At 37.1% G+C, this 17477-nt stretch overlaps 1 protein-coding gene and 1 long non-coding RNA gene across 3 annotated transcripts; both read right to left on the reverse strand.

Annotated features, from left to right (window-relative positions):
* Positions 1-1380: 1380 nt before the first annotated feature.
* Positions 1381-5446, reverse strand: LOC110777092 (uncharacterized). 2 transcript variants are annotated; one of them, XR_008928065.1, is made up of 9 exons: positions 4916-5446; positions 4348-4506; positions 3107-3494; positions 2782-2875; positions 2581-2683; positions 2279-2341; positions 2097-2180; positions 1838-1994; positions 1381-1719 (listed from the first exon to the last, which is right to left on the reverse strand). It is a non-coding gene; the product is annotated as an uncharacterized lncRNA (long non-coding RNA). The 2 variants fall into 2 exon arrangements; XR_002530320.2 differs by lacking the exon at positions 3107-3494 and having other exon boundaries at positions 4916-5368.
* Positions 5447-6200: 754 nt separating this feature from the next.
* On the reverse strand, positions 6201-6789 carry LOC130467563 (agamous-like MADS-box protein AGL61). Its single transcript, XM_056836105.1, has 2 exons — positions 6528-6789; positions 6201-6418 (listed from the first exon to the last, which is right to left on the reverse strand). The coding sequence occupies exons 1-2, from the start codon at positions 6787-6789 to the stop codon at positions 6201-6203; spliced, it is 480 nt and encodes a 159-aa protein (XP_056692083.1).
* Between the last annotated feature and the right edge of the window lie 10688 nt (positions 6790-17477).

Consider the following 17477-nt stretch of genomic DNA (forward strand, 5'->3'; position numbering starts at 1 on the left):
ATAATTGTGATTGTTGGCATTGTAATTAATTCCTATTGATTGGTTATTATTACTATACAATTAGATTTGCGCAGGTTTAATTGTGGTAGTTTGGCAATATCAAGTTAAGATTCTAGAGATGCAATTTGATGTTTAGGCTTGTGTCAATAGGTGAAATTAGAGTTAATACGTAGCGAGAGCCCGTTAATTCTAAGTCTATGATTAGTATCGATTCGAGAGAGCATGCTAATCTAATTAACTGCTTTGTTGATTAATGTGATTGTTTATCGTCCTGGATTGTTATTTGTTGGTGAACCTATGCCCTAGATCCTTTAAATTCCTGAATTCTTAATTGTTTAATTATCGTTCGTAGTCTTAGCATACAAGCCAACCAATTCTTGTTTCCCAATAGTCTAGTTTAGTTGATTAATAGTAGAAAGAACATTGTTTCCCTGTGGATTCGATCCTGACTTCCCTTGCTACCTAGCTAGTGGACCTTAGGTTATTTTTGATTAGGTAATACGACTTTAGCCTGTCACCCCCGCAACAACAATTGGGAGGGGAATGGAACCTATTCACCCAGAACTCGCCCCAAATCTTGATTAACCCTAAGGGTGAACCGGGTGCTAACACCAAAAAAAAAAAAAAAACCACTAAACAAGTTTCTGCATTTGACGAGCAGCTTGTTTAGTTCTGTGTGTTCTCAAGTGACAGCATACAATATACAAGCAGTTTCAACACTCACCACTACACCTAATTGTTGTCATGGATCTGCATACACTTCAACAGCCTGCTTTGTTCTCACTCCTAAATATGACTCAACACAAATAACTAGTGAATAACTTTCCAAACGACTCCTTCGTAAATGTGGTTACTGTTTGTTCTTGTTTTTGTATTGTGGGTAATATATTGTTCTTTCTCTGCCTGTGGTATAGCTGTATTTTGTTGGTGTATGTGTTCATCAACTTGCCATGCTGCCCTGTAGAATCATGCTGGATAATGAAGATACAAAGATAGAATATTAGTGTATATCTGAATTTGTTATGGTGGAATCAAACGGCACAACTTCAAGAGGGGTCTGATGACTCACTGATCCAAGAGTCACATGGCTTTGGGATCCATTCGAGCTGAAACAACACCCGGGCATGTCTACAAAGGCAAGAAAATGCCTGGAAGGATGGGAGACTAGTAGAAAAAACATCATTTGCAGCGCGCATATCTAGGGCTTTTTGCAGCGTTTTTGAGCGCTGCAATTGTGAGGGCTGCAAATAATGGGCTTTTCTTTGCAGCGAACAAAAACGCTGCAAAAAGGCATTAATTGCAGCACGTGGAGTCTCATGCACGCTGTAAATAGAGTATTATTCACAGCTTTCGGCAGTATACCCGCGCTGCAAAAAGAGATTATCAAAGCAAATTTTCGACACTATTCGCAGCATTCACCTGAGTGTGTGCGCTGCAAATAGTACATTTATTTTACAAAATAAATAAATTACTGCAGTAATGATACATTGGTAGTAGGTACGAGCCTCCATAATGTTTTTAGCACAAACATTCAACCTAACATAATTGTAAAAAATGGGAGCCGGAGTTTAAATATAAACATCAACATTAACATGCTGTGACCAGACCATCAAAAGGACAAAAAAAACTGCCGGCCATTATTACTACAACAGCAACTGCCTTCCCCTTCTTATTTCGGATTTTCTTCATGTTTCCAGTTCCTTCCCCTCCAAAATATATCTGCGCACATTGACAATTTAAACTTGTTAATTGGTTGCCAATTAAAACATACCACAAGGGAAAATGATTACATAAACTATAAATATTTAAATGTAGTATTGAAAGTTTTCAAACCCACTTCATTATATGTAATCCGTGTCTGCTAGGCATGACTCATTGTTGGACTCAACGTACAAATGATAGCAGTACGAGCATTTCCACCAAGAGAGTGTTGTAAAATTCTCGTAAGTTTTGAGTCTTTGTAAGGTATATGACCAGTACGCTTTCCACCGACACTGCGTGGAAACCAATGCCAATATGAATGCCCAACAATAGATCAAATATTTGACACCCAAAAATTATCATGTTTTCAGATCAAATATTTGACACCCCTTTACCTAAGCTTTCGAATCACAGTTGTCTCTAGCCCCATCAGCGTGTGTTTGTGAAGCCCTCTCACTTCCAGCAAGGTCGACAAAATTCTGCAAAAGGAAAAAAAGTCATTGGGTGCTGATGTACTGACTTCACAGTGAAAGTTGTTGTAAAAAACCATTAAACAAAATCTTTGTAGAGTATTTACCAGGCTTGCAACGTACGATTGGATGCAGCTGCCTGAACTTTCACGCAGTGTACTTTGTATTGTCTGCATTGTTAGCCATGCAATTAGTAAGAAAATTCCCTTAAAAGCATGTGGCTGTCAGCGCCAATTATGTATTTTTGAAACTAATCAGCCTAATAATTTGGTCAGATCGTGAACTATTATCATTTAGTGCAGTTTCGCCCACTTGTCTTTGAGCTGAGCAAAAAATACAACATATTCTTTAGGGTAAGATTAAAAATACGAAGTAAGGTTCTCACAGGGCCTGCTGTTAGTTCCCTTACCCTCACATATGCTAATCAAGTGTTTGAGATGCTGGTCATCAGTAGATGTTTCTTCCCCATCTTTATACATTCTCAGTAAAAGACGCAGGACCGAACGCTTTGTCTGTAAGAAGAAAAGTAGCCAAATTTGAACTTAGTACACGTAAGACAGTCGAGACATCAAGTGTTTTTTGGAGTCGTGGCTGACAAGTAATACAATACCTGAGATATAACAACAACCTCTTCATCTTTTGATTGTGGCATTGCATGTAAAAGCTTGACTGGGTGGGGCCTCGTACTCGTACTCTTTTCCATACTGTCATAATATCAAAGAAAATAACAAAATCAAACAGATCATCTCAGAGCTCTGAAATATACTCGGTGTAAAAAGGGAACAAATACAGCAATGTAACTACAACTTTCGTATTATATAAAGCAATGTAGCTACAACTTTCGTATTATATAAGAGTGGTTGCCAAATGCATAACAGAACAGAAAGCAACTAGGTAATAGATGCTTTAGCGAAGGAAGAAACGATTTCATTTACCTTTAACTTATTTTAGTAACTCTAAAACTATATTTTAGAGTTATTCTGGATCTTATGATTCGTTAAAAGTTGATAGTACCCAAAGGGTAGCTCTTTAACAGCACAACTATCGTATGAACATTTGGTATGTGATTTAATTTCCCATCAGTTCAATCGAAACCAGAAGTTCAATAGCATTTTGGACAGAGAGAGAATCTGGAGGCTGAAGTGCTTTTGCTAAGAATGACCCAACAGTTCCAAGTTGCAAACTCTTTATGTTTAAACAAAGTTCTTGCAAAGGTGGCCGAAGAATTTCTGGTAACTGATACTGAGGCATTGCATCATAAACTAGTTTTGGATATAGCCTATAACAAACTCCAGGCTGCACTCTACCAGCACGACCTTGTTTCTATTATCATATCAACCATAGTGAGGATTAGGTCAAAAAATATTAAAACTCTAGCAAAGATTATAACAGTTCAAAGATCGCAGGAAGATTAAGCACCATCAAGGCTATTTCTTCAGTTCAGAAAGTGATATGAATCAGTCCAAATGAGTGATAATATGAGAGGTCTGAATGATGATATTTTACCATAATAGATTACACCGCATAGCATTGAAGTTTACAGAACAAACAAGCGGAAAAAGATCCAAAGCTATTACGATAGAATCACGGGATGAGCACTGAACAGATCATCTAAGCAAAGTTGCAGACAAACAAATCTGATGTGGTAAACACCTAATTTTCAGACCATGAGACTAACACAATAGTCCTAAGAGCAAATAGACATCTAGTTACATAAACACAACCCAAAACCTTTGAAAATTCCGCACAAACAGTCATTGTCAATGAATTCTCCAATTACACAATCCCTTGACTGCTTTCTATTAAGCACCTCAATTATTAAACTGGTAAAAAATGGTGGTCTGATGAATTACTTTTAGGAGAATAGCTTATTACAAAAAAATAAAATCAACCATACAAAAACTAGAGCTCAAAGAACTAAAACTTTGAGAATGAATCAACCCAATTGCACGGGATTTATTCAAATATATGAAAATCAAACAAATAAACATCGAGTGAATTCCAAATAGCCTTAACCAGTTTGACCCCAAAACCGACAGAAATAGCATTAAAAAAACAAAAAAAAACAAAAATACCATTAATCAAAAAGTTGAAGAAATTAGGGATTTAGAAATACCCCCAAAACAATGCAGACAAGACCCTGGACGGAAATGAACAATTCGAAAAGAGAGATTACCTTGCCGTAGGTGAAGCAACAAACTGAAGAATCATGGTTCAATTCAAAGGTCAGCCGCTCCATCTCGCCTTTCCCCATCGACGGAGCAATTCTGTAGCGGAGGAACTTGATGGGTTTTAGGCTTTAGGCAGAGGTTTACAAGGTCAGATTAAAAAACACCTGCAAACAATCACAACCGGAACTAAAATTGCAGCAGACCCAAAGAAATTAAATGCACTAATCAATCAAAATTCACACTCAACAAACAAAACCCTAAGCTGACGAAACGGCGAAACACGACATAACAAGCTAAATGAACGAAATTAAAAACAAATTAAACGCACAAATGAATCAATATTCAAACTCACAAGAAAAACCTAAGCTGACAAATCGGAACATTAACAAGCTAAATGCAAAAAAATACAAAAAATAAATAAAATAAACGCCCAAATCAATCAAAGTCTACACTCAAAAGCAAAACCCTAATGTAACATTTGACGACGACGATTAGCGCAATAAGCACAAAATTAACAGCGGAAAACTGAAAATCAATTAATGGAACGAATCTACAAGAAGTTGAGAAACTTACAATTAAATTCGAGGTAATTGGTAGTGAATTAGAGCTCCGATACGAGGTAGTTCAACGACTCTCCCATGGCTTCGCTTCCCCAAACTCAAAGGAAAATAATAAAATTAAATTGAAGCTTCCTCCAAAAATACCAGGTAATGAAGCTCTGAAATATCTCCAAAATCAGGTGAAAAAATACCAATCTGTGACCTAATTTCTGGAATTCTTGGTGAGGCGTAAATCGGCACTGGGAATTTGCTCAAAATCTGATGATAACGCCGAAACACCTTCGAACACCGGTGAAAACGGCGGAATTCCAACCTTGGCGATGTTAAATCTGATGAAAAGAAAGAGAGACAGAGACAGAGACAGAGACAGAGAGGCCGGGAGAGGGAGAGGGAGAAGGTATGCTAGGGTTTGAGGGAGTATGAAAATGGGCGAGACGGAGAATTCATTCGCAACCTCCACTAACCACACGCGCTGCGATTTAAGTTTTAATTTTTTTTTTACACTATTTTGCAGCGTTGGGAGCCCACCATAGGTTGTTAAAAAATCATTAAACGGTTGACCCGCGTTGACCATTGGCTTTTCGCAGCGATTGGTTATCACGTGGGTTGTAAATGGGTTGCTGCAAATTGCATTTTTTCTACTAACAAAGACCAAGATCAGAAAGCTCAAGATCATGAAGATCGACACAGATCTTCGTGTCGTCATGATCAAAGGCGATGTTCCCGGCAAACCAGGAAACCTCTTGCGCCAAAAACATTCCTAAGAATTAGATTTTTAGGAGTCTTTTTTGTTTTATTTTGTTTTGCTGTAGATCTGTTGTACGTAACTTTTGTTGTATATTTCTGATGACCAATGAGTGTTATCTATTAACATTACCGTTATCTATATTTGGTGTTCATCTTCTTCATTGGCAACATCAATTACAAATGTTAAATAGTTTGATCGATAATTGTTTTACTGCAGTACCATTTTTTCTTATGACCGCTACTTCTTTGGTGAAATCAAGTGAAATAATCATAGCAAATATGATATCAGTGGTAATTAATGCGAGTTGGTGTCAGTAAATGATAAATTTAGACCAAATAGAAGAATCTTGTTACTTTAATTGCATGAAGAAAGTTTTATTGCATGTAAATTGTTTTCCTAAATTGAAATGATTTCAACAGAGGAAGAACTAAGAACAACACCGGAAAAAACACCGAAAAACAATACCATTCAAGAAAAAAGGAAAAAACACACACACACAAAACGTTGGTAACTAGTGAGATGCTAGTCAAATTACGAAACTAATGCAAGATTAGAACATGTTTTGTGAATGGAAGTTGGCAAATTGGTGATCAGGACGAGCAAAGCCTTCAATTTTGGCCTCAATAGATTTAAGGTCGAAATGTTGATGATCAGAAACACCACTATTATTATCCATGCTTAAACCTGATGAAGACGCGTTTGTTTTCTCCAGAAACATAGCTTGATTAGCTATATTTTTCTTAAGATCCTCCATTGAAGCACTCAAAACTTGCAGTTCATGCAAGCCAAGGTTATCTATAGGCGCCTCCCACCACCATTGGTTAGGCTTCCCCTTCAAGTTGTTCACGCATACTACAACTTTGTTCACCACCCACACCTTCATCTCCAGGACTTATTGTGCTACGACTAAGGTAACGATTCACTATAGATTCGACATCAGGGTATCCAAAAGAAAATATTTTTTGGCCAGGAGAGAAAACAATTATAATGGCTTCTATACCACAAAGAGGGCATATTTCACTAGCTTTCTTAAACAAACCTAGACGCCGTTTTGAGAACGTAACTTGTCTATGACTTGGGTTTTTAATCCTAGCCATTTTTATCTTCTGACGACCTCTTGATTCCTTCTTTGCTGCCATGAATGATATGATGAAGGATTAATTGGAAGAAAAATTGACTAGAACAAAAGCTATTTTATGTTGTTGTTAAAAAGATAGACCAACTTAGAGGGTATTTAAAGGGTAACCTGTGCTTCTTAAAACTTAATTAATTAATTCTGTACCAATTATTGAAGATTTAGGAGTTTAACATATCTTATCTAATTAATATTTTTCTCATTATGGAGATTTATTACCATTTACTTTATAACTATTGTTCATCCAATCAGATAATTAAATCATAGGACAACCAAAAAAAGCATTTGACCCTGAAAAGTCAATTATGTTTCAATAATGTGTATTTATTTCAAAAGTTAGGAACATCCTATGTTACTATGTTAGTGCTTGGGATTCCCCTCCTTTTTCTGTTTTGCTTCATGACATTCATTTCTTTGTAATTCGGTTATATTGAATTTAAATACAAATAATTAAGCCATGGAAGTATCATAATACAATGGACAATGACATTGAATCCACTATTACTATTTAGAATCCAATGATAGGCTTTACGGAGTAATACAACCCCCCCCCCCCCCCCCCCCCCCCAACCAACCAACCAACAGGATTTGATATACTACGTACAATGTATGGCCATAATGTCGATTTTTCTTATAAATTTCGAAATAATTTCATGCTTTCGAAGTAGTAGTTTGTAAAAGTTGTTCAAATACAATATTTAGTTGTTAATCTCATTGTTATGTTATTTGCCACATTCGCCCATTGTTATGTTATCAATATGTTTCGCATGGTACATATTGTGCATGAAAACAAAGTATTCGATAGCTTTAGTTGGTAAAGTATTTGAGAGGGAATATCCAAAACATATAATCATGTTTCATTATAAGCTATTCGGTCTATACTTTATGACTAAACAATTACTTCGTATGTACACAGGGCCCAGGGTGAATCATGATAAGGGGGTCTCAAGGAGGCCCTTATATATGGTGCGAGGTCTTAAAATATCCACCGTATGTACATATTACATATGGCATTTCGAGTATATTTATTTCTCCTTTAAATATTTGAACCATATTTAACAACAAATATGAATATACAATGCCATATTTTACGTATTTCTTAATGACACAATGTTGAAAAATTTGCACGTACTACGTATTTCTTAATGACACAATGTTTTATAAAATTTGCAATTAATATCAAAATAAACAGAGAAAATCAACCGTCCAAAAAATGTTAACAAAATTTCAGCTATTGGGTTTCGTACCCCTGTTGTTTGGGAGACATTTAATAGGATTCAACCAACTAGCCACTAGCATTCTATGATTAATATTTGTGTTTATAATCCATTTAAGGGATAACACAGTTGTATATTTTGGGGCCCTTTGTCCTCGGGGGCCCTGGGCGGCCGCCCCTCAATTCAACCCCCAGGGCCGGGCCCTGTATGTACATAGTGAAGTTCTATTTTATCTTTTGTTGTGGTTGAACTAAAACCAATTTCTTAAAAAAAAAATCATACTTGACTAAATAGGTCTTCCTTGTTTTAGAGATCATCCTATATATGTTAAAAGAGTGATAAAAACATTAAATAAAACCAGCACCTAACACAGGTTTACCAGCCCAGCTATGCAGGTCTTAACTTGAGTCACTCGCAAACATTTTTGGAGCTGATGGAGCTCGACCTTGTGACCTCCAAGTCACAAGATGAGTTTCCCACCAACTCCACAAATTTATATTGGTTACTCCGTACTCTATATATGTGAAGAATTGTTTTAATAGATAGATTTAACCAACGTATGGAGTATGTCATTAAATGATCAATTTTATCAAGCTAGTGTGAACCTTAAGAAGGCTCCCAAACGATCCAAATAGTTTATTCTACTACGTAGTACTTAATTAAAAAGAGTAGGGCCTTTGTGGCAAGTAGACATGATTAAGGGGCCGGGAATGCATGAGCCGTATCGTATGACAATCCGTTGGGCGTTGGGAAATTTATTTCATTCTTTTATAATTTGTTGTTCCTTTTCTCCTTTCGAAGTTATTACATGCGTTATGTATTAGTGGCAGCACTTTAAAATTCGCAAAAAAGTATGAGTTTTTATACTAAAAAAATTAATTCAAAATAAACAAAATTCGAACCATGACCTCAGATGTGCACATTGGATTAAAGACTTATTCAATTGAGTCATATGATATTCTATATTTGTCTTTTACAAACAAAAACGTAGAGAATATATGTTTTAATCAAGCTTTATTAAATTTAAAATTTCATATACCTTGTTACACAAAAAGATTAACAAGTTTGTATTAATAACATACCCCAAACCACTACTTATTAACATAATGACTGGAAATCCGACCTCAATTATTTCAGCCAATGCTACTGAATCATTGAGCCCTTATTTGTGAAAGCATTTTGTTGATTCCTGGTTTTGATGATGACAAGCTTACCTTCTACTAATAGTTTGTTTTGGAGAATGTCAGGAACAGGTTAATATCTAAGAAGAACAAATGCAAAACCGAAGCAAGCTAGGGAGCTATGAAGTAATCAAGTTCAAAGTACGTGGCAAGATTAAATCAAGGATCAAAACAAGCAAATTCTATAAGTGTCGAAAGGTATAAGACCAGCGTAATTTAGTGCAAGCTTAGTATGGGAACAGAGTATTTTGAAGAGTCCTAGTTATATCGTGAAACAAAATAAATCAGTTTTAATTTTACAAAAAAGATAAACGTCAAAGTTTTTAAACTGATTTTACAAAACTGTTTGAAGTTATACTCTTGAATTTGAGTTAACATATAACTCTCAAATACGAAAAGATTGATTTTACCTAAACGCGTTTGAAGTAGGATTTGCGAAAATCTATCTATTAAAAAGAGTCCTAAACTGTGTTGGATTTGAATCTAGGGTAAACACTTAGATTCTTATAAATACAACCTATGTTCTTTGCGAAACTTTTTATCAGACTTATTTACATCAACCGGAAGCTTTCAGGGATCACCCTTAAAGCCTTAATCTTTAAAGAAGTCTGTTCCTGTTCCCATATAGAGCAGTATTTGTTACTTGGTCTTATATCGTCTGTTAGTAGATAATTAATTCTTATACGTTTGATTAAAGTGTTGAGTTATTGTATGATAAGTCTGAGTCAGGCTTACTTGAGCAAGAGAGAAGATCTCACGAGAGATCAGTGAGTAGGAACAGTTGAGGGACTGTTTCCATAAGGGAAGGAACAAAGAGGGTTGTTCCTAGTCATCTGCAATCAGAGGCGATTGGCAGATTGTGGCCCGAGTAGATTAAGTCTGTAAAGAAACTGAGTTGTTTTGCCTAATTAGTGAAAGTGTTTAAGTCCCCAAAGGGGCCGTGGTTTTTTCCTCTCTATTGGGCCTAGAGAGTTTTCCACGCTAAATCTTGCTTGCATATTTTACTATTTCTGTTCCTAGTAGTTTAATTTTTATAAATACGTAAAATATCAATCCACCCCCCCTCTTGAGGAACTCTGTAAAACTAACAATTGGTATCAGATCCAGAACCCTTTAAACTGCAGGTAACGCTGACGGGAAAAACGATTCTGAAGCTATGAACACTACGGAGAAACTAGAATAGGGATACTCAACACAACGACCTCCAATGTTTAGTGGCAAATACTATTCCTACTGGAGAAACAGGATGAAGATTTTCATTAAGGCTGAAAACTATCAAGTATGGAGAGTGATTGAAGTAGGAGACTTCCAAGTCACTAAGCTGAATACCTCTGGGGAAACTGTTCCCAAACCTGTTGCTGAATTTGACAAAGCCGACTATGAAAAGTTTGAACTCAATGCCATGGCTGTCAAAATCCTTCATTGTGGACTAGGTCCAAATGAACACAACAGAGTAATGGGCTGCAAGAACGCGAAGCAGATTTGGGATCTGCTTCAGGTTACTCATGAAGGAACAAACGAAGTTAAGAGATCGAAGATTGATCTCTTAATGCACCAATACGAGCTGTTCACCATGAAGACATCTGAAACGATTCAAGACATGATCACTCGTTTCACAAACATTATCAATGAACTAAATTCTCTTGGCAAAATCATAACTCCTGAGGAACAAGTCAGGAAGGTCCTAAGAAGTCTACCACAAGATCCCTGGATGGCTAAAGTCACAGCCCTCCAGGAAACTAAAGACTTCACCAAATTTAACCTGGAACAACTGGCTGGATCTCTCCTAACTCATGAACTGCAATTGAACGCACGACCTTCAGAGAATACCAAAAATAGAGCTCTTGCTCTATAAACCAAAAATGATGAAAACTCTGAAGAAGATGAAGAGACAGCTCTGTTTGCTAGGAGGTTCAGAAGAATGTTTAGGAACTACAAAGATGTGGAACACAGAAGTAAACCAAATCAAAAGTTCTCTAAAACCGACACTGGATGCCATAAGTGTGGAAACTTGGAACATCGCATTAGGGAATGTCCTCTATGGGATCAAGAACGAGGAAAAGGAAAGGAAACAGCAAAACACAGATTCAAAGACAACAGAAACTCCTTTTCCAAAACCGAGGTAAGAAAAGCCATGATTGATGCATGGGGAGATACTTCTTCTGATGAAGAACAGGAACAGCCCAACGAAGAAATTGCTCACCTGTGTCTTGTAGCTGAACATGAAGAAGACGAATCAGACTCAGAATCTGACAAATTCCAGGCAAGTCTTGTTCATATTAAAAGTAGGCTTGAATCCATGTCTAAAGTAGAATTGTTTGACTTACTTTCTTGTCTCACTAGTGACTATGAGGATCTCCTAAAAGAAAAACTAGACTCAGACAGAAAACACCAAGACAGTGTCAATAAACTCACAGAGGAGTTAGAATGGACCAGAAACTCAAACTTAGATATTGACAATCGTTTCTTTAAACTCTTCGATCAGAACCTTCATATAAAAGAAATGTGTGAAGCCTTACGCAATGAAAAATCCCGGCTAAAACAAGATCTGATTGACCTAGAAATAGCCAAAACCAAGAACCTCTATAAAGCAGAACTAGAAAAAGCTCAGTTAGAACTAGTAAAAATTCACCAAGAAAAGACCCATCTAGAAAGTGAATTGGCTAAAAGGACCAGACACAGAATAGAGGTAACACCAAAATGGATAGAAGAAGCTAGAACCAAACGCACAGAAGGTTTAGGTTTTAACCACAAAAAGCATCATCCTAGAAAAACCAGAGTAGATTTATACAGTGACATAGTATGCACCTTCTGTGGTCAAATCGGTCATTATAGAGTATCTTGCCCTAAAAACCAAAGGTACTTGGAAAAGAACATCGAATTCACCAAAACTAAATGGGTAAAGAAAAGTGATTTGATTCCAAGTAAGGAACCCAAGCTATGCTGGGTTCCTAAAAACTCTAACTAAAAACTTCATGCAGGTCGAAGTGAGGGGGAACAACACATGGTACCTAGACAGTGGTTGTTCCAAGCACATGACGGGAGACAGAAATAGATTTCTCTCACTCACGACCTACGAAGGTGGAACTGTGACTTTTGGCGATAATAAGAAAGGTAACATCATTGGCATTGGTAAGGTCGGTAAGTCAAAGTCTCACTCCATCGATAATGTGTTTTTAGTTGAGGGACTAGGTCATAGTTTATTAAGCATTTCTCAATTCTGTGACAAAGGTAATTATGCAAAATTCTTCTCAAATAAATGTCTAATCATCAATAGTAACACAGAGACAATGATCTTAGAGGGACAGAGGAAAGGGAACACATATGTGGTTAACCTCAACTCGGTTCCTCACTCCAATCTAACCTGTCTCAGTGTTATTGAAGATGATCCTTTGTTATGGCACAAAAGATTTGGTCATGCTAGCTTTTATCTAATGAACAAATTAAAATTGAAAAATTTAGTCACAGGTCTTCCAAATACAAAGTTTGCAAAACAATCAGTCTGTGATGCCTGTATCAAAGGAAAGCAAGTAAGAACGTCCTTTAAATCAAAGGGGGTAATCAGTACAACAAGACCACTGGAGCTGATCCACATGGATCTGTGTGGACCAATGAGGACTCAGAGTAGAAGTGGAAAGAAGTACGTACTCGTAATTGCAGACGATTTCTCAAGATACACATGGGTGATCTTCTTATCCAACAAGGAAGAGACGTTTGAAGAATTCTTGGCTTTCGCCACGAAGGTTCAACGACAAAGCAGTCATAAACTGGTCCACATCAGATCAGATCATGGTACAGAATTTCAAAATAAAAGATTTGATGATCTATGTAAAGGTTCAGGAATAGATCACAACTTCTCTGCTCCCAGAACACCTCAACAAAACGGTGTTGTAGAAAGAAAGAACCGAACTCTTGAAGACATGACAAGGACTATGTTGATTGCTAGTGGACTTCCAAAAAGTTTCTGGGCCGAAGCTCTAAATACAGCATGCTATGTGCTCAATCGAGTGCTAATTAGAGAAATCAAAAACAAAACTACATATGAACTGTACAAAGGAAGAAAACCCTCTATAACTCATCTTAGAATCTTTGATTGCAAGTGTTTCGTTCACAACAATGGAAAGGATCAACTGGGAAAATTTGATGCACGAAGTGATGAAGCAATATTCCTAGGATATGCCTCAAACAGTAAAGCTTATAGAGTATTCAACAAAAGGACCATGTGCATGGAAGAAAGCATACATATTATATTTGATGAAACTGACTCCCAAAACTATGTTGCAGGTACAACTTCTGATGGAAACTTCGAACTAGGACTCACTAGAGAAACAAAAGACGAAGAGATAAGGAAAAGTTCCCAATCAGAAGAACAAACTCAAGTCGTAGAAACATCTGAAGATAACATAGTTGAAGAGGAACCAGTACAGGCCGAAGATCATGCAGAAACAAATGAGCAAGTTGAACAGTCTATTGTGGAAACAACTACACCTTTCCAACCCAGACCTTGGAAACATCAAAGCTCACATCCCCTTGACCAAATAATCAGTGATCTTGGACGTGGAACTACGACCAGATCCCAACTCAAAAACTTTTGTGCTTTCTATGCTTATTTATCCATGATTGAACCTAAAAATTACAAAGAAGCACTAACTGATTCTGATTGGATCATTGCCATGCAGGAGGAGCTTAATGAATTCGAAAGAAATAAAGTATGGCATCTTGAGCCTATACCATTGAACAATCGAGTAATAGGTCTCAAGTGGGTATTTCGAAATAAACAAGATGAACATGCTACGATTACCAGGAACAAGGCCAGATTAGTTGTCAAGGGATACAACCAACAAGAAGGAATAGACTTTGAAGAAACATTTGCTCCAGTTGCCAGAATGGAAGCAATACGCATACTAATAGCATTTGCATCATATATGGGATTCAAACTCTATCAAATGGATGTAAAATGTGCCTTCCTAAACGGTATTCTCAAGGAAGAAGTCTATGTGGAACAACCTCCAGGCTTTGAGGATCTAGAATATCCCGCACATGTCTACAAACTAGATAAGGCACTGTATGGACTGAAACAAGCACCAAGAGCCTGGTATGAACGTCTCTCACACTTTTTACTAGACAATAAGTTCAATCGAGGTAAGGTTGATAGAACTCTGTTCCTTAAGTCGAGAAATACAGACATATTAAGTGTTCAAATCTATGTTGATGATATTATATTTGGAGCAACTAACGAAGATCTTTGCAAGGAATTCTCTGACCTAATGCAGCAAGAATTTCAAATGAGCATGATGGGAGAACTCAACTTCTTCCTAGGTCTCCAAATCAAGCAAACGGAACAAGGGATCATGATACATCAATAGAAATACATAAAAGACCTCATCAAGAAATATGGAATGGAGTCTGCTAAGAGCAACCACACTCCAATGGGAACAACCACGAGACTGGATGAGGATCAAGAAGGTAAAAGCGTAGACCAAACAAGGTACAGAGGTATGATAGGCTCCCTACTTTATCTTACAGCAAGCAGACCAGACATCGCATTCAGTGTAGGTGTCTGTGCCCGCTTCCAATCTAATCCAAAAGAATCTCACCTCACAACTGTCAAAAGAATTCTAAGATATCTAAAAGGAACAGACGATTTGTGCCTATGGTACCCTAACTATGATCACTTTGATCTCAAAGGATATACAGATGCTGACTATGCAGGTGACCTAGTAAACAGAAAGAGCACATCAGGAATGGTTCAATTCCTAGGAGCATGTGCAGTCTCCTGGGCTTCAAAGAAACAAAACACAGTGGCATTATCCACAACAGAAGCTGAATATGTAGCTGCTGCTTCATGCTGTTCCCAAATGCTATGGATCAAACAACAACTTAGAGATTTTGGTATGAAATTAAAGTGTGTTCCTATCCTATGCGACAACACAAGTGCAATCTGCATATCAAAAGACCCAGTGCACCACTCAAGGGTCAAACACATTCACATTCGACATCACTTTTTAAAAGATTATGTGGAAAAGGAACTAGTCAAACTTGAATTCTGTCCCACAGAAGATCAAGTAGCTGACATCTTGACCAAACCACTTAACAGGGACAGACACGACAAGCTCAGGTTAGAACTTGGTATGATACGAATACAATGATACCTGTTGTCCTTAACAATTTTCTAACCTCACTGGTAAATATTTTTTTAAAAAAAATATGTTTTTAATTATCTTTTTCGTTTCTGTTATGCACCATATTTTCTGAATGGACTAACAATCAGGTTCGAATTGCAAAATCCAGTTGTGCATTACCACAGCCACGTCTGCACATTATTAAGGTAATCGCACTTTTTCCCAATACTTGCATTCAATTCGAGGTCTAAGTGGGAATACTAAAAATGAATGGAAAGCATTTAATTTGATTCATCGAATCTTACAAAACTCGGTACATGCATTACCTTTCCATTTTCTACACTCAAACACGCTTCCCACACTCTGATTCCCAATACAAACCCTTCAACTTCCAAATCATTCCGTCTATAAAAACTCACGGAACATCCCTTACTTCTCGTCAAATCCCCAAATTTAAATTTTGAAATCCCATCTTAACTCTCCTAGTAAATCGCAACACTCACCCCTATAAAATCATGACACTCTACAAACTCCAATTCCCAAACCCTACCGATCCCTCTTCTCCTTCCACACCAATTATCACCGTCATACCGCTTCAAACAATGCCTCCAGTATACAGGGTTGAAGACTCTGAATCAGACAAGGATGGAGAAACCCAGTCTGCTACACCCTCACCAGATGATTCTGTCAAGCTCCTGATAGCCAAAGTGGATCAATTGCAGCTGGACAATGCAGTTCTGTTATCTGCTGTTTCATCTCTGCAGGAGTTGATCAACAAGGTGAGCCAAGATCAGGCTGAGTTCTTCAATGATATGACGGAGCGCCTGAATGACATGATCGTCGAGGAGGTGACACATGCTGAGGATGCTGCTCCTGGATCTCCCCAAACCTGACCCTGCTACACAAAATTTGCTTACCCTACCCCATATAATCTGCTGTCCATCAAACATTTTTTTTTTTTTTTGCTGGCTCTTTGAACAATTTTATTTTTGTTGTTGGTTTTTGGATGCGCCAAGTTTATGACTAATGCTCATTAGTGCGCTTTTCCTACGTTCTGATAGTTGCCCCACTCTGACTTGTAGAATTTTTGCTTGTGTTGTGCTATATGCTGCGTTTACCTTGTTCTGCTTGCAGGGGTGCGGTCAAACTCGTTGACCGACTTGAGCTGCATGATGACTATCTGCTTGCTAGGGTAATATAATTCCCATATCCTCCTTCTTCTTCTTCTCTTTTGGTTCGGTGTTTTTCCCTGCTCCCTTTTTGATAATTCCAAAGGGGGAAGATATTGAGAGGACAACTTGTGTTCAATTATATTTGTTTTTATACTTGGGTTTACCACCTACGCGACACATCTGTTCCTGGTTAAGTTTTTGACTCTGTATTGTCAGGTTACATATCTCATTCCTTAAGTCATTTACTCCTATCAAGTTGTAAGGTTGTCATCATCAAAAAGGGGGAAATTGTTGATTCCTGGTTTTGATGATGACAAGCTTACCTTCTACTAATAGTTCGTTTTGGAGAATGTCAGGAACAGGTTAATATCTAAGAAGAACAAATGCAAAACCGAAGCAAGCTAGGGAGCTATGAAGTAATCAAGTTCAAAGTACGTGGCAAGATTAAATCAAGGATCAAAACAAGCAAATTCTATAAGTGTCGAAAGGTATAAGACCAGCGTAATTTAGTGCAAGCTTAGTATGGGAACAAAGTATTTTGAAGAGTCCTAGTTATATCGTGAAACAAAATAAATCAGTTTTAATTTTACAAAAAAGATAAACGTCAAAGTTTTTAAACTGATTTTACAAAACTGTTTGAAGTTATACTCTTGAATTTGAGTTAACATATAACTCTCAAATACGAAAAGATTGATTTTACCTAAACGCGTTTGAAGTAGGATTTGCGAAAATCTATCTGTTAAAAAGAGTCCTAAACTGTGTTGGATTTGAATCTAGGGTAAACACTTAGATTCTTATAAATACAACCTATGTTCTTTGCGAAACTTTTTATCAGACTTATTTACATCAACCGGAAGCTTTCAGGTATCACCCTTAAAGTCTTAATCTTTAAAGAAGTCTGTTCCTGTTCCCATATAGAGCAGTATTTGTTACTTGGTCTTATATCGTCTGTTAGTAGATAATTAATTCTTATACGTTTGATTAAAGTGTTGAGTTATTG

The sequence above is a fragment of the Spinacia oleracea genome, chromosome 2 (genome assembly GCF_020520425.1).
Source record: "Spinacia oleracea cultivar Varoflay chromosome 2, BTI_SOV_V1, whole genome shotgun sequence".
NCBI lineage: Eukaryota > Viridiplantae > Streptophyta > Magnoliopsida > Caryophyllales > Amaranthaceae > Spinacia > Spinacia oleracea.